Below are 21,680 nucleotides of genomic sequence, written 5' to 3'. Positions count from 1 at the left end.
ACATGTTTTTTGATTCGTTAACAGAAAATGTTCCAACCAATGAAATCATTATATTCAGGGTTGGAAAGGTAAGTGTTATTTTTTTTTTAGTACAACATACCGACCCCTGGAATGATCCATCAAGGGGCCATTAAATGCATTATATATGATTATAATATATTTTATCCTGCTGCGCTCGGTGCGCCGATCGGATAATAATCAACGCGAATTCCTGGCTAATTGCAAATAGTCGGATTTATTTTTTTCCCCCAATTGCTCAGTGTTTAAAAACTCAAAGTCAAATTGTGTTGTTCGCCTCTTTAAAGATTTGTAAATCGATAACCACTTGTTGAACATACCTGCGTTCCAGGAAGCATCCTCATTTTCAATAGGTAACTATATAATTTATCACAGCTTTTTAACTGATTGTTAAAAAATTTACACAACAATCTACTATGTCAATTTTTATATAATTTTAATTACACCTCTAATTTCATCTCTTATATGTATCATATGTTTTTGATGGTTTTTTTTTTATGTGAACAGGAGTGCATACTAATGTCCTACTTTTGTCATTTAAATGCCCTCGAAATAAGTTCATACCCTTTTTTTTGATATTTTTTTTTTTATTCGGTTTGGAATTAATTATATGTAAATATAATGGACACATATGTAAAATTGATGACACATAATGAGATACAGTTATTTTGTGAATATAAATTGTGAAAAATTTTTTAGTGTCAATGATTGGATGTTGGTGAAGTGGTGATGCAGGGCACGATGCCAGTGAAAACAAAGTCTCGTGTACCGGAAACAATGGGTGTTGCAGATGGACTTGTGGATGCTAGAGCAAAACAGGTGTTACGAGAAGCAGTAGACGCAGTTGTCAACAGTTTCGCTAAACACACACAGGGCTATGGAAGAGGTGATTGAACCCACAAAAAAAAAAAAAAAAAAAAAAAAATTCCAATGACAAAACTCGTTTTTTTTTCCTCTTATTAAATTAAATTTGCATATTTCAATATAAGTTGTATTTAAAATAGTAATTTATTATCAATAATTATTTAAATAAAAAATTTATTTTAAAAAAATTTTATATTAATTTACAGTTAATGTAGTAGAAGCTCTTCAGGAATTTTGGCAAATGAAACAAAGTAGAGGAACAGAATTACGAAATGGTGCACTTGTGATTTATGAATCTGTACCAGGAGCAAGTCCACCTTATGTGTGTTATGTAACACTTCCTGGTGGATCGTGTTTTGGTAGCTTTCAAAATTGTCCCACAAAAGCGGAAGCACGTCGATCAGCGGCAAAAATTGCATTAATGAATTCGGTATTTAATGAACATCCATCGCGAAAAATAACTGATGATTTCATTGAAAAAGCAGTAGCTGAAGCAAGAGCAAGTTTTGCTAAACCTTCAGCTGCAAATGGAATCAGTAATAAAATTCAGGTATTTTATAATTTTATTATTTTTTTTTTTTGCTATTTATTCGGTAATGTAATTTAAGAATTTTCAGAATAAGAGTGACGAGAAAGAAGATCCAAATACTGGAATTGGTGCTTTTCGTTTTATGCTCGAGTGTAATCGTGGACGAACAATGCTTGAATTTCAAGAATTAATGACTGTATTTCAATTGCTTCATTGGAATGGCTCATTGAAAGCAATGCGAGAAAGACAATGCAGCCGACAGGAAGTTGTTGCACATTACAGTCATAGGGCACTCGACGATGATATGAGAAGTCAAATGGCACTTGATTGGGTTGCAAGGGAACACGAAAGTGGAGGTGGTGTTGTTGCAATGGAATTATCACTTGCTGAACGTGAACTCGAGACAGCACGATTAGCAGGACGTGAACTTCGATTTCCAAAGGAAAAAAAGGATATATTAATGCTTGCCCACGCTCAGGTTTGCCCTCAATAATTTGCGAAATTCAAAAAAAAAAAAAAAATTCTAAATTAAAAACAGAAAATTTAATATTTTTTAAAGAGAAACAATTGACTGGACCATATTTTTTGTTCCATTTCTCGAATTAGTAATTTATAATTACAATTTTAGAATCAATTTAACAGAAAAAAATTATATTTATAAAAATTCTTTATCAATTTAGATTCAATCAATTTTTTTTAAAATAGATCTCCAACAAATTTAGAAATCAAATTGCTCAGGCATTATTATATTACGAGTGTTTACTTTCTCTCTTTCTATCAAAAATCAATTGAAAAATTAATATGTATATATATAATACGTGCAGGGCGCATAAATCTCATATCATTTGTTCGTAAGTTATATAATTGGCTTTCGTTTTATAGATTTGTATGAAATTGTTTTCTACGTTAATAGTTTTTAAGGAGAATAATGCATCTCATTAGGTGAAAATTATAAAAATTCGTATAATCATAAATACGAATTTGGAATATTATTTGGAAAAAAAACTAATATATAAGCGAAATTTTATTTTGTATGATGATACAATTTTTTTTTTTTTTCGCGAGCTAAGTCTGATTTTTGGGTTTTTTTTAAAGTCTACGCTATAGTAGATGTATGCTACAGTTGTGACTATTGTCATATGTTGTGATACATGATTAGCATTTATTTGATTATATACGGTCATTATTTCGCTAATTTTAAATTATAAGATGACACGTGTCTTCCTAAGCACCGTTTTGGTGAAATTTTTTTTTTTTTTTTTTATATATATTTTACAAGATTATCACTAAAGCATTAAAGTGCTTTTTTCTATTATTTAAGTGTTAAATTAATAAATAATCAAAATTTTTTAGACTGAAATATTTTTTTTTATCTAGGAAATGAAAATAACTTTTCAGCTTATCTGAAGATAAAATTTCTTTAGAACTGAAAAATTTTTTTATGGAAAAAATATGTTAGTCCCTAAATAATGATTTTGATATTGAATTGAAGGGACTCTAATGATTGAAGTACTTAATACAGAAATAATTATTATAGATGAAGTATACGCAAATTTTTTTTGTTTTTCAATGTTTTACTCTATATTTTATTTTATTTTTTTGCTAGAAATGTGAATTCCAGCGATATTATAGTTTAGTGAATTTGCTTGCATGATCAAAACTCGATGAGAGATGAGATATTTAGCTTGACTGCGATTTTAATAGTATTCATTTTATATAACGATGTTTATTTTCAATATTATTAATAAAAAAAAAAAAATTTACAATATATCACGAACAATTTCTTCCTTTTTTTGTAAATATAATATACATATTTATTTATATAAATAGAATCTTTCCTAGAGTATGTTGATATAGTTACGTGGTATTTGCTGCCGATTTTTCCAAGACTGGCGAATTTGATGTTTGTTCTGGAAGAGGACTTCCTGTTTCCGGAAGTGGATGTTTTAAAATATCATCGATTAAACCGAATTCTTTGGCCTCTGCTGGTGACATATATTTATCTCGCTCCATACTATTTTCTGCTCAACAATCAATTGCAATTTAGAAATTAAAAGAAACTAAAGATTTTAATAAATGGAAAAAAATTCTTAAAACATTTTTCACTCACGAATTGTAATTATATCAAGACCAGTGTGTCTCGCGTAAATTCCATTGAGTACGCCTTTTAATTTAATTATTTCCTCGGCTTGAATTTGAATGTCTGTTGCTTGTCCTCGAAAGCCTCCTGATGGTTGATGTATCATTATTCTTGCATTTGGAAGTGCATGTCTCATACCAGGAGTACCAGCAGCTAAAAGTAAACTTGCCATTGAACATGCTTGACCAACACACCATGTTGCCACAGGAGGAAGAACATATTGCATTGTATCGTAAATTCCAAGTCCAGCAGTTACTGCACCACCAGGTGAATTAATATACATATGAATTGGCTTTTTAGTACTGTCCGATTGAAGAAATAGTAATTGAGCAATAACTAATGATGACAAATCGTCTGTAATCTATTGGAAAATAGAAAATATTTTCCAAAAAAATTATTTAAAAAACTATTAGCGTAAAATTAATAATTTAAAAAGTTGTTCTGCCCCACATTTTTTTCAAATAATAAAATTAAAAACATACCGGTCCCATGAGACATATTATTCTTTCCTTCAGGAGACGGGAATAAATATCATAAGCACGTTCTCCACGTCCTGTTTGTTCAACAACCATTGGTATAAGATTCCTTGCATATACTTTTTGTACATTCTTTTTATATATGTAAAAAAAAAAAAGATTAGAAAATTTTTGGAAAAATTTCCTGCATGATAAATAATACTTACATTAAGTTTTATTAAATTAGAAACTTTTTTTAAAGTCCTTACTGGTAACATATTGTCAATAAAAATAAAAATTCACTTATATTTTGATTTATTTCACTATATATCAATTTGTTGATGTCAAAAAAACAAAAATAGGTTAGGTTAGTTAGGTTAGGTCATTGATCCCAAAAACTGGACAAATCTGGTTAGGTTAGGTTATACCAGAGACAGACTTTGACAGTTAACACGTGTGTTTACGTGATTTACGTTTTTAATTTATTTAAATATTGTTTGATAATAACAAAAATTTAACAATAATTATAATAAAATAAAAAAAAATTTGCTAACAACAAATTATGGTAATGACAAGTACATTTTTAAGGGCAATTTCGACTAATTCACCAAAGTCACTCTTTAAATTTTTATTACGAGAAAGTCAAAAATTGCCAAAAGAGGCACAAGAATTTTATAAACATTCAATTAAACAGGTAAGTTTCTTTTTTTTATATACAAATATAATATTTAATTAGATTTTTAAAAAATATATTAAAGACAATGTAGAAGTTACATAACCTCAATTTGAAATTCAAAAAGTTATTAATTAATGTTAATTATTTACAGAGTTTTAAACAACACGTAGATGAACCTGATCCCGAACGTGTTAAACAAATAATGGAAAAAGCTTTATCCGACGCCAAATGGGTTCTTCAAAAGGTAAATGTTTATTAGCTTTTTTTAATTGTAATATATTAACAATTTTTCTATTTACAGTATAAATCTGCTCCTAAAACACCATAAAATTAAATAGAATTTTAATTGTTGATTATATAAACTAATTACATTACGCATATATAATTAAAATGGAATTCGAAGTAATAATTAGCAAACAATGCGATGAAGATGCAACACAATTTTGGCAATCAATTGACATTTGGTTAAACAAACCTCACGTTATTAATCGTCGAATTTTAGTTTCTTCTCGACTTATTACATTTGAATATAAAAATACAGAAACTGAATTATTCAATTGGATTAATGAATCAGAATTTAATTCATTATTTGAAATTTCTGAAATAGAAAATTATATTTTCTCTTTAAAACATTTTCATAATTCTTGTAAAACTAATTTGAATCAATCAAGTTTTATTAATTTGGAAAATAATAAAAAATTCATCAATATTTCAAAACTATTACCTCGAAATTCAGAAATATTTGCTCCAACATTAGAAGTGACACTTGTTGATAGAGAAATAAATAGAATTACATCATTTTATAAATGTTTTTCAAATGAAAAACAAACATTGGGTTTTCAATATCCCTATAGAATATGTTATGAAAATAATCAAATAATTATCAGTGTTGAGAAGAAATATGAAAATAATTTTAATTTCGATTGGATTAAAAAGCAATTATTTCCAAGATTAATTAAATGGATGAATGACAGTGAAATGAAAAATAGTTTTATAAATGGTTCACTTAATTTAGTGTCAAATAATAGATATGCAACTTTATATAATCAATTGAAGGAAAAATATGGAGCTGAAATTGTAAAAATTTGGCCAGAGAATACGGATCCATTGAAATTTGTTTATGAAGACATAGCAATTGCAACTTATTTGTTAATTATTTGGGAAGATGAAAGAGATGAATTAAATATTAAGGATAAACAAACATTTTTAGATCTTGGTTGTGGAAATGGTTTATTGGTTCATATTCTTTCAAGTGAAGGACACAAAGGTTTGGGAATTGATTTAAGAGAGAGAAAAATTTGGCATCTCTTTCCAGAAAGTACATGTTTAGAGGTAAGTTTGCAATTCAAATTTTAATTTAAATTAAATAAAATAAAAAAATTTTTTTTTTGTTTTTAGGTACGTACAATAATTCCTTCATCAAAAAGTTTATTTCCCGATGTTGATTGGCTTATTGGAAATCATTCGGATGAATTAACACCATGGATACCAGTGATAGCAGCACGTAGCTCGTATAAATGTCGTTTTTTTCTTTTACCTTGTTGCGCTTATGAATTTGATGGACGTAAATACCAAAGAGAGACTGCATCACGAAGTCAATATTTAGATTACATGTATTATATTAAAAAAATTTGCGAGGAATGTGGTTTTGTAATTCAAATCGATAAATTACGAATTCCATCAACTAAACGCACATGTTTTATTGGAAAAAAAAGAATTTATTCCCAAGATATTGATCGTGAGAATGAAATAAAAAAAATTATTGACGAAAGATCATTACAAAAAAATGACAATTTTTCATCATTTGATGAAAATAAACAATGGTCCATTGATTTTAAACCACGTGAAATAAATGAAAAAGTTCGTAATTGCACACAAATTGATAAAAATCTAATTAATGATATCGTTAATATTGTATCGAATCAACTATTATCGAAAACAAGAATTATTTCATTGACAAATAATAAAACATGGAATGCCGGTGGACAAGTGGAATTAAATCAATTGGCAACAATTATTCCCGAAATGAGTTTAAAATCATTAAAAAATGAATGTGGTGGATTACAAACTTTATTAAAAAATAAAAGTCATATTTTTTGTGTTGAAAGTGGAAAAGTACGATTTCGAATACCAGGCACTGAAATAATGAGAAAACGAAAGAAGAATAAAAAAACATTAACAAAAATAAGAAAGGAAAAAAATTGTTGGTTTCATGAAAATCATCCCGATGGTTGTCCATTGACCGATGAGGTATGTGATTTTAAACATTATGATATAGAAAAATAAAAAATTATCTGAAAAAATGATAGTCTTTTATTTCTTAAAGTATATATAATATATATATATATATAACAACTTATTATAAATTAGTTTTGATAAGAACACATATTGATTTATTATCGTGAAAATAATTACGAGTATTTTTTTTTCGAAACAATTTCCGTTTCGACAGGCACTTCTAAATTAGAAAATAACAGAACATTCTCACTTTTTCTCCTGATTTCTAGAACTTAAAAAAAAAAAAAATTGCAATAGATTCTTCATTCAGAAAATCACTACACACAATATATTAAAAACATTTTGACACTAATCTAATTTTTTCAGTCGATTTGCGACGCACAGTAATTACTCATTTTTATTAAATAATTAATTTTTTATTTCAAGTTTTTTTTTTTCTTTTGAAATTCATTTTCTTTTTATGACAAATAATCAACAAATGATATATCATCGAGAGCTAAAAGTTTTGTGTCCTCTTGAATTAATTTTGTTGTTGGCAATTTTTTCGCATCGAGTAAATTTTGATGAGCTCGTTTAATGTGTATTTGTAAATTTCCCTTTTGCGTGAATGTATAGGTACAATATGGACAATTATAGGGACGATCACCGGTATGATGTTTCTGATGAATTTGAAGAGTATTTTTTTGTGTAAATGATTTATTACAAATTTCACATTTAAATGGTTTATCGCCAGTGTGAATTCGTTTATGTCTCTCTAATTGATTTAATTTTATAAATGTTTTTCCACAATATTCACATTCTCTTCTTATTGGTCCATTTCTCGATCTTCTACGTCCTCCTGTATTTTCAATTTTATTTATGACATTTTCACTATAATTTGGAATATTGAAATTAGGATTTGAATTAAAATTATTTTCACCAACACCAAGGACCATATTTAATAATCCCGCTTGCTCGAGATCGAGGGAATTTGCATTTTGAGTGATAATAATACTTTCTGAATTATTTGACTCTGTTACTTCTTGAGAAGAATTTTCGTCGTCGTCTTCGTCTTCTTCTTCCTCTTCTTCTTCTGGTAAATTCGTTAATCCAGGAAGAACGGAATCTTGAATTGCAATTGTCCCATCGGATTGAATGGAAATGAGACCATTGGCGAGAAGAAAATGTAAATTAGCCACAAGTTGATTACTCTCACTGACAGACAATACAGAATTATTATTTACAATAGTTCCATCAGGATTGAAAGTAATTTGATTTGTTAGAGCTGAAGCGTCAATTGTAACTGTATCGATATTCGAAGATTGATCCTCTGTTTCTTGTAGGGAATTTGAATCATCTCTTTCGATCACTGTCGTTTCAATTGCATTTTCCACATCGGCAACAACGCTCGCAATTGCTTCTGTCTTTCGTTTTCGTGTTTTTTCCTTGTGCTCCTTCTCATGGGACAAAAGATGAACTTTTCGATGACCCGACGTTCGAAATCTCATATCGCAAATTGGACATTTAAATGGTTTCGATCCTAAAATGAAAAAAAAGAACATAGTTTATTCCGGCTAAATAAAAATAGAAAATAAAAATTAATTTTTACCTGTGTGAAGTCTCATGTGTACTTTTAAGCTCCCTTTAGTTGCAAAGAAACTATTACACACGTGACAACTTAAAGTTTTCTGTCCATTGTGAATTTTCATATGACAATCGAGAGTACATTTAACTGCAAAACTTTTATTACAAAATTGACATTTGTAAGGTTTCTCACCGGTGTGAGTTCGTAAATGTCTTGTGAGATCACTGGGTTTTCGAAATGTTTTCGGACAGAATATACATTTATTTTTTTCTGGTTTCTTCTCTTCTTTATCCTCCATATTCTTAAGTCTTTCCATTATTTCTGATGAATCAAGCAAAATTTGCTCGGATAAATTTGCATCAATTATTATTGGAGTGTTATCAACTGGAAATTCATTAGTCAATAGTGAAACAGTTTCTTTTTCTGAACTATCAGCCTCGACTATGCCCAATCGGAAAAATGGTTGATGATCCAATAAATGAAGATCCATTTGTATTTTATTTGGTAATACTTTCTGGCATACATTACACTGATATTGACTGAAAATTGAAATTTTTTTTATTTTTGTATTTAAATAACGAATAATTTAATAATTATTATAACTCACTGTTTAGCTGCGTGCATTTTTAAATGCCTACTTAATCCGCCGTTAGTGCAAAATTTTTGAGAACATTCAACACATTCGAATTCTTTTGAGCCTCGATGAGTTTTTAGATGTTCCTGAAAAAATTCAAAAATTGAATTTTTCCATCAAAATTTAACAATTTAAAAAATATCTTACTTTTAAATCATTAGCCGTAAAACCACTTTTACTGCACATGTGACACTGCAATAATGGTGTAATTTCAACAGAATTATTACCATTAATTACAGAATTTTTCACAGCGTCATTCATGTGTCCCTCCACATGATGCATTAAATCAGATTCTCTTTTAAATTGTTTATCACATATTGTACATCTGGAAAAAAAATTAGTTATAAAAAAAATATTAACTCTAATTTTATTAAATTTTTTTATTTTTAAAAATTACTCACGGAAAATAATATTTGGAACGTGAAGAATTATTTATTTTGTTATCGGCATTATTTTCAGATAATTGAATTTCATTTGGATTTGTTGTATCAGCCTTAGCAATAATTTTTGAGTATTTTTTATCATCTGGTACTGATGGTAAAATTTCCGTTTTCAATTGATTTATTTCAATAGTTTCATTTGTCATTGGAACAGATAAAACTTCCTCTTGAACAGATTCAGGTAAAATATTTTCAATACTTGTCATTGTTTCTGTATCAATTGCAACATTTATAACTTCATCGCTCTATAAAAATATAATTAATTAATTAATGAAATAAAAAAATATTAATATTGATAATTTTTTGGAAAAATTAATTTCTTACATGTAATGATATTTGATTCATATCAAAAGTATCAAATTGTGGAGTAAATATATGATTATTAATATTATTTGAGACAGAATTTAATGTTTTCTCCGTATCGTAAATAATGACAGATTGATTTCCTTCAGAATTTTCTTCATTAAGATTTTTTGGTATTGAATTTCCAATTTCAAGATTCATTCCAATATCGAATAGCTGTTGATTTAATGTTTCTTCAATTTCACGAATATTTTCCTAAAAAAATAAGAAAAATTTTCAATACACATTAAAATAAAGAGAATATTAAAAATATATTAATAGTATAATTTAATTATAAAACTTACGACAGTGAGTGTCTGTTCTCCAGAATAATTTGGCAACGTTATCGTACCGGTTTCATCAGCATGTAAAGTTTGTGTAACTCTTAAATTAGCACTGGTTTCATTTAAAACATTTTCTAAATGAAAAAAATAATTATAATTTAAATTTGATAAAATTATTTTAATTAAAACCAAAAAAAAAATCCACTTACGATTTACATTCTCCACAGTAGAAATTGGAATCGATTTATTATTCTCCTCTATAATATTTTCATCGGACAAATTTGCAGTTAAATTAACAGTCGACGATTCAAATGGAACAGTTATTGAATCCGCCAATGTAAGACCACTTTCAGGTACCAAAAATTTCTTTTTATCCACTTGCTATAAAATGACAATGCATGCTTTGAAGCCAAACAAAAAAATCGTGAGGAAAAGCAATTTTTGATTTAAAAAAAAAAAAATAAATAATCTATATACGAACCTGTTGAGCCAATTCGGATTTGTGTATTTTCATGTGTTTTCTGCAATTCACGGATGTTTTAAAAGTTTTGTGACAATAGGGGCACATGAATGGCCTTTTATTGCTATGCGTAATTAGGTGTCTTTTCATGCTGCTGTTGGTTGTAAATTTGGCATTGCAAACGGAACAACTGTGCGGTCTTAAATCCTCGTGAGTGTGCAAATGCGTCTTTAATACGCTATTCGAAGTAAATTTCCTTTGAATCAAAAGCAAATCGTCAATAGTTTCAAAAAACATTTTTCAAAATCAAATGCACTTTTTCAATCTTTTAACGAACGATCAAAAAATTTTTTTTTCATATTTTTACAAAAAAAAAAAAAGAATCAAATAAATAATTTTATTTCTATAAAATTTGCATTTATAAATAAAAAATATATAAAAATACATGCAAGCAAGCAGTGACTTTATTTACAAAAGGCTGAGAATTTGAATTCAAAAAAATTACATTTTTTTTTTAATAAATACCTATCACATTTGGTGCATTTGTAGGGTTTTTCTCCAGTATGCCTACGAAGATGTTGTTTTAAATGACTTATTTTTCGAAAGGCGGCAGTGCACATTGTACATTTATGTGGTCTCGCTGAATCTCCATCTTCGTAAATTTGTTTTTTCGATTTAACATGAGCTACACTTATTTTATTCCCTGAATCACTGATAAGCAATGGCTCTTCTAAGACTATTTGTGGAACAAGGCTCTCAGCTTCAGGTGATAATTTCGTCTTCGGTTTTGAATGACATCTCATATGATTTTTTAACAATGAACTTCCACTGAAACATTTGCTGCACACGTTGCACGCAAATGATCTTGTATGTAATCTGCATAAATTTTTTTTTTTGATCAAATATCATTAGAAGAAAAAAATTGGAAAATGACAATTAATATTCTAAAAAATTTAAAATAAATTACCTAGTATGAGCTGTAAGACTACTTCGTGTTGGAAATATTTTATCGCAAATTCCACAAGGAAATTTCTTTAAAGCAGAATGTGTACGTTCGTGAGCGGTCATTGTCGATTTTAAAGCGAACGAGCGACTGCAATGTGAACACTGAAATAATAATAATTAACAAATGACACAAATTGTTTAAAAATAAATTAATTTTTTTTAATTAAACAATAATTTACTTTAAATGGCTTCTCTTGCGTGTGTATTCGTAAATGTCTTATGAGATCCGAAGGTTTTTTAAATTCCTTTTGGCAAAAAGTACAAGTGAACCACAACATATCACCCACGTGTCGTTGTTTAATTGTTACATATTTTCTAAAATTAATTGTATATTTTTAATGATGTATTTTCTAACGTACAATTATTAATTAATTAGTAAATACCTCGCATCTCCATCGGCGGTTCGATCTAATAAAGTCACCATCATTGTTTTACCTTTCGCTTTTTTATTCATTTCTAAAATGTAGAAATTTACATTAAAAAATTTATTTAAAATACTCCTCTATTTTTTATTATTATTGATAATTAATTAAATTAAATTGTTAGTTAAAAATAAATTACTGAAAATTAATTTAAAAACTATTAATTTATTAAAAAAAAAAAAAATTGAAAAGGAAAAATTCTTATAAAATACCTTCTTGTTTTTCTTTACTTGGCAGTCCACTATTTTGCAAAGCCTGTTGTAAAATATCATTGTTATCTTTCTCAGTTGAATCTACTTGATTTTTCACTTCCGATTCGAGTGAAGCAAGCTGTAACATAACATTTTCCACAGAAGCTTGCATATCGGCATCTGATGTTGAACTATCACATTTTGGATCTTCATCCTGTAAAAAAAAAAAAATGAATACAATATTAAATTTATTACGAATTTAAAATTACTAAATATTGATTTACAATTTAATTTTGCTAAACAAAATTTTTACCTCATCAATGGGAAGAGCGTGTCTTCTTTTTAAATGAGCATTTAAACTACCAAGTTTTTTAAAAGCACATGTACAATAAGTACATCGAAAAATTGAATCTTTATCAGGAAGATTATGAACACGATCAATGTGGGCGTTAAGATTGCCTGGAATGAAAAAATTTGCAAATATTTTTTTTATTTTTTGAAACAATAAATTAATAATAATTTATTAAAAAGTTTGAAAAAAATACCTTTCTGACTGAATTTAGCATTACAAAAATGGCAAGCGTGTGGCTTAAGTCCATCATGTTGTTTCATATGAATTTGAAGTGAACCTTTTTGAGTAAATTTTCTGCTACAAATTGTACACTGAAATTAATTTATAAATTAATTTCTGCTTCTAAACAATAGAAAGCATAATGAGAAAAGAAAAAAATTTCATACCTTAAATGGTTTATCGCCTGTGTGAACTCGAATATGTCTCATTAATTGGCTCGGTTTTTGAAAAGTCTTAAAACAAATTTTACATTTGTACATTGTTTTGTGTCTTGCTCCTTTCTTTGTTTGTTTCACAAGTTTTGTCTGTAACTATTTCAAAATTAAATGATAAAATCAATTCTATAAAATTTTGAATTATTTTAAAATTTTTTAATTAGCTTTTACAATATAAAATTTATATTTATCCGAAAATGAGAAAAAAATTCAAATCTTTTTCTAGATTTTTTTTTAGTAAATTTTTAAAATAGAAAATTAAAATCGCAATAAGTCTGATGATATTTAACGAACCCTGTAATGTTCTCGGATATGTTGTCTGTACAAAGCTGGCTGAGTGAATTGCTTGTGACAGAGTTTGCATTTTCTGACATCGTCGGTCGTCCATTTTTCGTTGTGAAGTTTCAAATGTGCATCTAGTTGAGCCTGAAATATAAAAAAAAAGACAAATAAATAAAAATCTAATTTCTAAAATTAAAATTAAAAAATTTCTAAATTTTAAAAATAAGGAATATTAGATGCAATCCGATAATAAAATATCCGGTCATTTTTTTTTCAAACTTATCGGTATCTTGTTGGTGACAACGCAGGTCATGCAACTCTAACTCTTTTATTTCTGTATCGAATTTAAAATCAGTGTATACTTAAATTTAAAAAAGAATTTATTTCAAAATTTTTTCACTCCAAAAAATTGTTTATTAATTTTAAATTACAGTAAATTCAATCGAATTAAATAATTTTTTTAAAAAATGGTTAAAATTGTATAAAATACAAAAAAAAATTGAATTTTTCGAAAAATACGAATACCTTATAATATTGAGCAGCGAGGCCAACGCCAAAATGAAAAACTCGAGAGCAAACGATCAGAAATGCAAAATTTAAATAATCCGCAGTGAGTGTCATTGCAATAAGGTCCATAAAAAAAATATGAATTGAACACTTTCTCTCATAATTATAAAGTCATCATTGCGCGAAAACGACACATTCTGATCATCACTGAACACATTTGAAAGTGGTATTTAAAAAAAAAAAATTTTTACTCCGACACTATTTAATAAAAAAAAAAATACCAAGAATTAAATTTGAAAATTTTTCTTACTGATATTAATCTATTTTATTTATAATAATAATTTATGACGCAGGAAATAAAGTTTATGAATATTAGAATTGATGTGATCGATTGAAACTTAGAACTTCACTTGAAACACGTCTCAACTTATTATATTAAGATGAATGGTTTTACATCACTGACGTTGAAAATAAAAGTTCATCGTTTTATCATATCTATCGGTCCATGGCATTCAGGAAGTGACAACCAATATATTTTTCTTATCCTTTTCTGATTGTTCTTGACTTTTAAAATTTTTGTCAAATATTTCAAAAAAAAAATTCAAAATTTATAAACATTCATAATAGAGTAAAAATAAATTTTCACTAAATTATAAATTTATAACTTTTGAATAAGAAATTTTTCAATAAAAAATTTCGAAATCTATTTTCAGAGACAGTTTTATTGCCTAGGCGATTCGAGACGAATTACTTCTCGAATGAGCTTATTAAATTGTTTCTATTTTGGTCGAGTCTATAGAGTTTGTAAAATTAGAGAAAGTCAGATTTGATATAAATTTCAAAATATATCAATAAATAAAACTAAATAGATAAACAGAAATTTTTTTTTATATAAAAAATCTGTCATTTCTAATTAATGAAACTTTAATTCCAAGAAGAAAACTATTAAACGAAATGAAACTTTGACGATCATTTGAATTTATTAACGAAGACACAATTGTGTGGTCAACTGGCAGATAAATTTCAATGCAGATGCAAATAATAATTGTTGTCAATCAGATTTTCTAGTTGCAACATTTTTTTTTTTTAAATATCAAAATAAATTTAATTATTTTTTTAAAGTAATTATTAAAATTAAATTAATTTCATAAAAAATTTAGTTAATTCCGTATTAAAATTTAATTTAATTAATGTTTTAAATGTTTAGGAGGTAAAAAAAAAGTATTCAACAAAAAATTTTATCACAAATTTCCAACGCATCCGTCTGATAATAAAATGCAGACAAAAACTATATATGAATAAATGTGACACAGTTTCCTAGAATTTTACACATGAGAATCGCAGTTTGCTTAATTTGTATTGTAATACAAAACTTAATTTAAAAAAAAGGAAAACTTTTAGTTCACAATTTAATTTCAAAATTAAGCGTTTAATTTTTAATGAAAATAAATAATTAGAGTTTAATTTTTTTACATTTAAAAATATATTAAATTTCCTGTATTTATTTAATTTTAAACACGACCTTTTACAAATAATCAGAAAAATTGTTTTTTTTTTTTTTTGACCATATAATAAATCGTCTCAACTTTGACAAGCTTACAAATTTCCTACATGCCTTCAATATACCACGTGTTAAAACTTTATGGAAACAAGACCCCGGAAACAGGAGAGAAAGAGAGAGAACAGACTTTTCTAAGGCTATATATTCGATAATAGGGAAAATGTTGGAAATTATTTTTGGACCATGAGAGGATGCAGTTAAGTACTTTTCGGGGAATAAAACTAATAAATAGTCGCCTTTTGTAATTCCCATGAAGATAAAAAAAAAATTGGAAATATATTTTAAATTTTTTTCATAAAAAAATGACTCTTTGAAAATAATTTAATGACTTTAATTTTATATTATTTAATTAAAATTATTATTTGAATTTTTCATAGAATCAAAAAATATTTTTAATTTGTGTATATGCTGCAAGGGTTTTAGTATCATTTAAAAAAAAAAAAATGAGACATTGCCGAAATTAATGCATTGACTCCTCGCGAGTGATCAAGGCGGGAAGATAAGAGTGCGAGGAGGAAAAAAAATCCTTTGCCCTCACGATTTCCTTCTGTGACAGCTTGTGTATTACGTCAGCGAATATTTAGTTTAAAGAGAGTCGAGAGGGTTCTTCACTGGGCAATGAAACCAGTTTTCAACTCGAAATCTCAAAGATTCGGCTCATACACATCTTTCACTGGCAATGAAATTATGAACGGGAAGTCTTTTTCGCTAAAAACAAATGAGGTCATAAGTCATGTTTGCTATGCAGCAAATTTTGCGTGAACGCTCTCTCTCAAAAAAAGTTGAGAGCAAAAGATAAACGAGAATTTAGAATTGGATTAACAAAATGGATTTAATATTCAACTCTTGTTATAATTAATTTTTAAAAAATTTTCCATTTTTTAAATTATTTCTATTTTTAATCACAATTTATGTGTGAGTAAAAAGCTCTCATATTTCCCTTTCAGAATTCTTTTATACCCTCTCAGATCTCGACTCGCGCGTTGAACTTAGTGAGAAAAGTTTCTACTTATGCTTATGCGAGGCTTCGAGAGACGACAACGACCGCACTCTTATCGCACGTATTACATCTTCTCTCTCTTTTTTTTTTGCTTTTTTTCTCACTACCCTGTCAATGACCCCAGAATTTAAGAAAAAAAAACAATCTTAACTTATACAGGAACCAATGATTAAAAATTAAAAAAATTTCTAATTAATTTTCAGTCAAATTTTTCTAAAAATAATTTTTCATATTCCTAAATCTTTTTACGATAATAAAATTTGTTCCATTGAAATACCTAATTAATAATTTTTCAATTTTCTAATTAAAAAAATGATTTTTTTTATCATAGAAAATTATTTCAATTATTTATTAAAATAATTTTTTTCAAGATTAAAAAAATTTGTAAAAAAAATATCACTTTTAATCACGTGAAAATATTATCGATATTAAATAAAAATTGCAAACACTTGAAATTAAAACAAAAAAAAGAAAAAAAAAGGAACTGTCAAAACTTTATTTTACGCGCGGGGTTGTCAAGGGTGTCGAGCACGTGCAGAAGTCGCGATCCGACTAACCATTTGGCCGGCAAAGTTTACTCACAACACCCTCCGTGAAGTAAAATGCCTCATCTCATCTCCTATAGCTGGCCTCTGCGGAAAGATGAGAGAGACTGAGAAAAAGTGAGCCAGAGAGCAAAATATACGCTTATGGCTTATTTAATGTAAACGTTACGTCCTCGAATTGATTCTCTCCCACGCTTAATACACGTTTATATTCTTCTCTTCTGTAAAAATACACACACATATATATAAGAAGCAGAAGAAGATGAAGAAAAAAAAAAGAAAAATTCGATTCATAAACAAAAGGGAATAGAATTTCAATCAGGAACAAAAAATTATTCGTGAGCTATTTTTATTACTGATTTTCAGGTCAATCATCTTGAATGCTTATTTTTAAAAATTATTCTCTCTCTCTCTATTTTCATCGGTGACAGAAAAAAAATGTGCAAAAAATTAAATTTCATATTTATGAAAAAATTGATTTAAATAATTTTAATTAATATTAGATTTAACGAATTTTCTTTTCGATTCAGTAATTTCGGTACAGAAATTCTGTGGAGTGAAAAAGAAGAAAAAAAAATAGAATTTTCTATTTATTTAAGAATTCAGACCAGCAGTTGTGAATAATTGCACTTTATCAACTTCATAAGTGGATGATCTAATACATGCCCTCGAATAATAAATGCTCTCATCAATGATTATTTCTATAATTTCTCAAACCCTTTCCTTTCTCTCAAGTTTTCTATTCTTTTATCGAAATTAAATAATTTAAATATTAATAACAATAGTAATTATAGAATAATTTCAACTCTGATTTTTTTCTTTTTAAAAACTAAAAAAATTTCTATTTCAGAAAAAAAAATTGTAATTATAAAGCGAAACTGAAATAAATTGACAACTATTTCCCTTTCTCTTTTACTTAATCTATTATGTTAAATTACTCATAAAATCACGTCAAAGGATATTTTAATCGATTTTCCATCACAGCTTCTTTGTCCTCCAGGAATTGCTCATTGTTATTGCCTCGATAAAAAAAAAAAAAATCTGTCTCTGTAATGCAACATATAATTAAACGACTCTGTGTGAATGAAAGATAAGAAGGAGGAATATAATCGATTATGTCAAATGGAACTGCTAAAATCCATCTACGCAATGATGTCATTTTAAATATAAGTGAATTCTATTGAGTTTTATAAACATTTTTCTAAACTCGAATGTATTTAGGTCTTTCTTGAATAAATAAATAGTAAAAAAAAAAGAACCTCGCGCAGATAGAAAAACATTTACTTTTTAGATGGAATAAAATCTTTCGACAAGGGGAAGAAGAAAAAACAATCCTTAGGGATTTTATTCGTGTTTTTAATTCGGAGAAAAAATTACGATTTAATTAAAAATAAAAATTAATTAAAAATAAAAATTAATTTTTGAATAAAAAAATTTTTTTTCTCAAAATAAAAAAATTGAAATAATTTTGACAACTGTTCCAGATTCGAATAAATATTTCATAGACACTCGTCAACGTATAAGTAGTATAAGAGATCCATGAGATCATACTCTTCAATTACGCAAGGTTTCTAAGTAGTTACAATCGACGCCCACTTACATATATATACATATACTTTTACAACCTACATCCCTATCATGGCCACGTGCTTTCCTTTATTATCGAAAGGCAAAAAATTTTGATTTATTTTCAATTTTTTTTGTAAATATATTTTTTCGTGTTATATTCAATATTTAAAACTTATTTTTCTCTAAATAAGAAATCACGCGTTGTTATTAGATTGAATAATTTTAATTTTTGTCTGTGTCTCAAATCAGAGCAAGGGAAATTGATAAGGAGGTCGGGGTCAAGGATTCGAGACCCTTCCCCAAAAAACCGAACAACTATAATATTGAATCCCATTTTTATCATTTCCCACAATAATAAAATAAAAAAATTTTCTTTTATGATAATAAATGTAATTTTTTTTTTTTAAAGCTTGAATGTAGAGAAACTGTAAATTGGCAACTAACTATTTCGAAGAGATAAAATCAAAGCTGATAAAATAATTGCCTGAGTCTCTCGTCTTTCATCCTCTCATTCAATTCTAAAGAATTTAAGAGAAGTTTTTCAAATTCTTGGAAAATTTTTACTGATGAATATAATAATTAAAAATAGTTTTTAGAGCAATATTTTAAATTCATAAATTCAAAAATAAATGTAAAAAATTAAAATGGGATTTTTATCAGCTTAAAATTTCTTTACATGCAAAGAAAGGATTTTTTGTTTGTATAATCAAAGTGCTGCGTATGAAAGGCAAAGAAAAAAGTTAAGGATAATATGCGTGTTAAATTGCTTTAGATAGTGAAATCAACAGGACGTTATCAATGACCTAACTTACATGGTCAGTAAATATTCATATTTTATTTTCAGGTAACTTACTTGAGTGAACAAATTTCCTTAAGTTTTATTTTAATTATTAATTTTTAATTCTTTTTAAAAAACTTAATTTATAATATTTTAATCTAAACATTAAACTTTAGTTTAAAATCAATTTGTCGTAATATTTCATTAAGAAAAATACTTACAAAACATTTTTTTGTTATTAAATAATTATTGCAAAAATAATAATTAATGGAAATTTAAAAGAAAAATTACTAACCTTAGTTGAAAAAGCATCCTCGCATTCGGTGCAAAAAAGATTTTCCTCCTTCTCATGCAACATCATATGAGATTTTAAACTTGCTTTTCGAGCAAATTTTTTTCCACACTCGGGACATTTTGGTTCGCCAATATTATGTGTTGCCATATGAAGAGTAAAATTTGTCTATTGAATAAAATAATTTATAAATATATTTATAAATTAAAAAAATCATATTTTTAAATATTATTTTATAGGAAATTATCTGCTTCTTAAAAAGTTGAAAAATTTTGCTGAGATTTAAAAAGAATTTAATGAATTTTCCAATCAACAAAAAAAATTAATTTCTTACTTACTGGAACATTAAATGATGCAGGACACTTTGGACAACGATGTGGCTTTTCCTCGGCGTGATGCTCCATGTGTTTACGATATAAATGTTTCTTTTTAAATTCTTCACAGCAAATTTCACATTTTAAATCGATATTCTTCTGAAAATTTAATTTATCAAAATAATTTTTTAATTAAAATAGATGTAAATAATTATTATCACTTACAAGAAAGCTCTCATATTTTTTTGGTCGTCCTGGTTTTCGTCTTGTTGATGATGATTTTGATTGATTGGAAGACTTGGATACTAAGGAGGTAGATTTAGTTGGTACTGATAAAGAAGAAGATTCAATAGATAAAGATTCTTCAGAAGAATTTTCAGTTCTCACTTCAATGGTTCGATATTGAGAAATATGATACGCAATTTGAGATTGATCTTCCTTTGTCGATGTTTCAGTTGAATCGTTTGAAATAAAAGAAATCATATGAGCAGGCACCAATATTGTTTCCTGAGATCTTAATCCAGACGATTCATCGACACATACTTGCAATACAGACTGAAATTGATTCTCATTAATTTTTCAATATTCTTAATTTATAATAATCTAATGGAACTGAAGGTAATTGCTATTTTAGTTTAATTTTTTCTACTCACAGCATTTGGTGAAAGATTACGATTAGATTTAGAATTATCAGAAGTGTCATTAGTCTCATTTACATAAGTAATTGGCGAATTCATAAATTCAATTGTACCATCTCCGACATCTGTAAATTTGTATTAAAATCAATTAAAAAAACAACTTGACAAGATTATTTCTGTTCTTTATTATTCTATTTACTAAATTCTTATAAACAAATTAAAATATTCACCTGATACAGCCATCAAAGTTCGTCCATCATCAGAAATAATAAAACTCAATGGAATCGTGTCCATTGTTGAATTAGTAACAATTGTCTGTGATGTCAACATTGTATGTGTTTAATGTTATATTTCAATGGACAATAATTTAACTTTTAAATAAATTGCATTTTGATTATATAATTAAACAAATTTTTCTTGAATATAAATTGAAACAAATGTAAATTCCATGTAATGTTTTTGTATACATATAAATTGAGAATCCTAACCTATAAAAATATCAAATCTTCGTGAACTCTTTCAAATGGCAAATTTCACTAAAATTAGTGAATTGTAAATTTGTTAGATTAACAGCTACATTATTAAATTGCAACACTATCCGTCAATTTTACATATTAATGAGTATTTTATTATTTTTATAAATGACAGATAACTGTTTGTGATCATTTTGTGATCGATACTAATAAAGATGTTTGCGCACTCTAGTGGTGTGTTACATTGTTAATTCAAAAATATATTTCATATTCTTTATTTATAATTAAAATATTTATCATTTCTCTAAAGATATTTAAATGTTTTTTTAGCATTTACATTCGAAAAACCGATTATTTCATGATATTATTTTTATTTATCAAATTGTTTTGTTAATTTATGACGTTTATTTAAAAAAAGAAACATTCCATTACGAATGCTTCTGATTGGTTGTTAATATTTTTACAAACATTACCGACCAATAGTAAATGAGCAAGGATAGAAAATTATTATTAATTTAAATTATTAAGTTAAATATCTCTTTTAAAAGTTATAGTTTATGGTAAAAATATGAAACAATTAAGTTCAGATAAATAAATTAAAAAAGAAACATAAAAAATATTTTAAAAAATTTGATAGTGGAGAGCAAATTAAATTTTCCCACCAGAAAATATA

The 21,680-nt window shown here is 26.9% G+C and overlaps 4 protein-coding genes across 5 annotated transcripts; 2 read left to right on the top strand and 2 right to left on the bottom strand.

Moving 5' to 3' along the window:
• The first annotated feature begins 105 nt into the window (after nt 1-105).
• LOC127283461 (protein limb expression 1 homolog) lies at nt 106-3,179 on the top strand. Its single transcript, XM_051308363.1, has 4 exons — nt 106-371; nt 718-904; nt 1,089-1,432; nt 1,500-3,179. Exons 2-4 carry the CDS (start codon nt 748-750, stop codon nt 1,902-1,904), a joined length of 906 nt encoding a protein of 301 aa, XP_051164320.1. The 5' UTR covers nt 106-371; nt 718-747; the 3' UTR covers nt 1,905-3,179.
• LOC127283462 (ATP-dependent Clp protease proteolytic subunit) lies at nt 3,118-4,400 on the bottom strand. Its single transcript, XM_051308365.1, has 4 exons — nt 4,234-4,400; nt 4,034-4,159; nt 3,522-3,912; nt 3,118-3,432 (listed from the first exon to the last, which is right to left on the bottom strand). Exons 1-4 carry the CDS (start codon nt 4,282-4,284, stop codon nt 3,269-3,271), a joined length of 732 nt encoding a protein of 243 aa, XP_051164322.1. The 5' UTR covers nt 4,285-4,400; the 3' UTR covers nt 3,118-3,268.
• A 32-nt stretch (nt 4,401-4,432) lies between these two features.
• Nucleotides 4,433-9,693, top strand: LOC127283459 (probable tRNA (uracil-O(2)-)-methyltransferase). The gene is made up of 5 exons (XM_051308355.1): nt 4,433-4,700; nt 4,834-4,926; nt 4,984-6,014; nt 6,081-6,932; nt 9,578-9,693. The coding sequence occupies exons 3-5, from the start codon at nt 5,073-5,075 to the stop codon at nt 9,614-9,616; spliced, it is 1,833 nt and encodes a 610-aa protein (XP_051164312.1). The 5' UTR covers nt 4,433-4,700; nt 4,834-4,926; nt 4,984-5,072; the 3' UTR covers nt 9,617-9,693.
• Nucleotides 6,973-21,207, bottom strand: LOC127283457 (zinc finger protein 236-like). 2 transcript variants are annotated; one of them, XM_051308350.1, is made up of 23 exons: nt 20,765-21,207; nt 20,550-20,659; nt 20,122-20,451; nt 19,921-20,055; nt 19,586-19,750; nt 13,343-13,474; nt 13,001-13,144; nt 12,808-12,925; nt 12,576-12,721; nt 12,284-12,476; nt 12,033-12,105; nt 11,829-11,964; nt 11,612-11,751; nt 11,170-11,520; nt 10,666-10,900; nt 10,394-10,565; nt 10,206-10,318; nt 9,883-10,116; nt 9,520-9,803; nt 9,266-9,443; nt 9,092-9,204; nt 8,509-9,023; nt 6,973-8,439 (listed from the first exon to the last, which is right to left on the bottom strand). In XM_051308350.1, the coding sequence occupies exons 1-23, from the start codon at nt 20,862-20,864 to the stop codon at nt 7,379-7,381; spliced, it is 5,178 nt and encodes a 1,725-aa protein (XP_051164307.1). In that variant the 5' UTR covers nt 20,865-21,207; the 3' UTR covers nt 6,973-7,378. The 2 variants fall into 2 exon arrangements, with proteins under 2 accessions (XP_051164307.1, XP_051164308.1); XM_051308351.1 differs by lacking the exons at nt 19,586-19,750; nt 19,921-20,055; nt 20,122-20,451; nt 20,550-20,659; nt 20,765-21,207 and adding an exon at nt 13,856-14,143.
• Nucleotides 21,208-21,680: the final 473 nt, after the last annotated feature.

This window comes from Leptopilina boulardi, unplaced genomic scaffold (assembly GCF_019393585.1).
Source record: "Leptopilina boulardi isolate dan_hultmark-lab unplaced genomic scaffold, ZJU_Lbou_2.1 LbouV2_31, whole genome shotgun sequence".
NCBI classification, from domain to species: domain Eukaryota; kingdom Metazoa; phylum Arthropoda; class Insecta; order Hymenoptera; family Figitidae; genus Leptopilina; species Leptopilina boulardi.
Note: the sequence above shows the minus strand (reverse complement) of the source record. Positions and strands in the feature narration are given on the sequence as shown.

What these genes read in the sequence shown, in the direction of transcription:
- LOC127283461 (XM_051308363.1), top strand. Translation starts at nt 748, where the DNA reads ATGCAGGGCACGATGCCAGTGAAAACAAAGTCTCGTGTACCGGAAACA. An exon ending in CACACAGGGCTATGGAAGAG is followed by an intron (nt 905 to 1,088) that starts GTGATTGAACCC and finishes ATTAATTTACAG; the next exon opens with TTAATGTAGTAGAAGCTCTT. An exon ending in GAATCAGTAATAAAATTCAG is followed by an intron (nt 1,433 to 1,499) that starts GTATTTTATAAT and finishes AAGAATTTTCAG; the next exon opens with AATAAGAGTGACGAGAAAGA.
- LOC127283459 (XM_051308355.1), top strand. Translation starts at nt 5,073, where the DNA reads ATGGAATTCGAAGTAATAATTAGCAAACAATGCGATGAAGATGCAACA. An exon ending in CAGAAAGTACATGTTTAGAG is followed by an intron (nt 6,015 to 6,080) that starts GTAAGTTTGCAA and finishes TTTTGTTTTTAG; the next exon opens with GTACGTACAATAATTCCTTC. An exon ending in GTTGTCCATTGACCGATGAG is followed by an intron (nt 6,933 to 9,577) that starts GTATGTGATTTT and finishes CATTATTTTCAG; the next exon opens with ATAATTGAATTTCATTTGGA.
- LOC127283462 (XM_051308365.1), bottom strand. Translation starts at nt 4,284, where the DNA reads ATGTTACCAGTAAGGACTTTAAAAAAAGTTTCTAATTTAATAAAACTT. An exon ending in CTAATTTAATAAAACTTAAT is followed by an intron (nt 4,160 to 4,233) that starts GTAAGTATTATT and finishes ATATATAAAAAG; the next exon opens with AATGTACAAAAAGTATATGC. An exon ending in TCTTGATATAATTACAATTC is followed by an intron (nt 3,433 to 3,521) that starts GTGAGTGAAAAA and finishes ATTGTTGAGCAG; the next exon opens with AAAATAGTATGGAGCGAGAT.
- LOC127283457 (XM_051308350.1), bottom strand. Translation starts at nt 20,864, where the DNA reads ATGTTGACATCACAGACAATTGTTACTAATTCAACAATGGACACGATT. An exon ending in CTGCATCATTTAATGTTCCA is followed by an intron (nt 19,751 to 19,920) that starts GTAAGTAAGAAA and finishes TTTATTCAATAG; the next exon opens with ACAAATTTTACTCTTCATAT. An exon ending in TGCTAAATTCAGTCAGAAAG is followed by an intron (nt 12,722 to 12,807) that starts GTATTTTTTTCA and finishes TTTTCATTCCAG; the next exon opens with GCAATCTTAACGCCCACATT.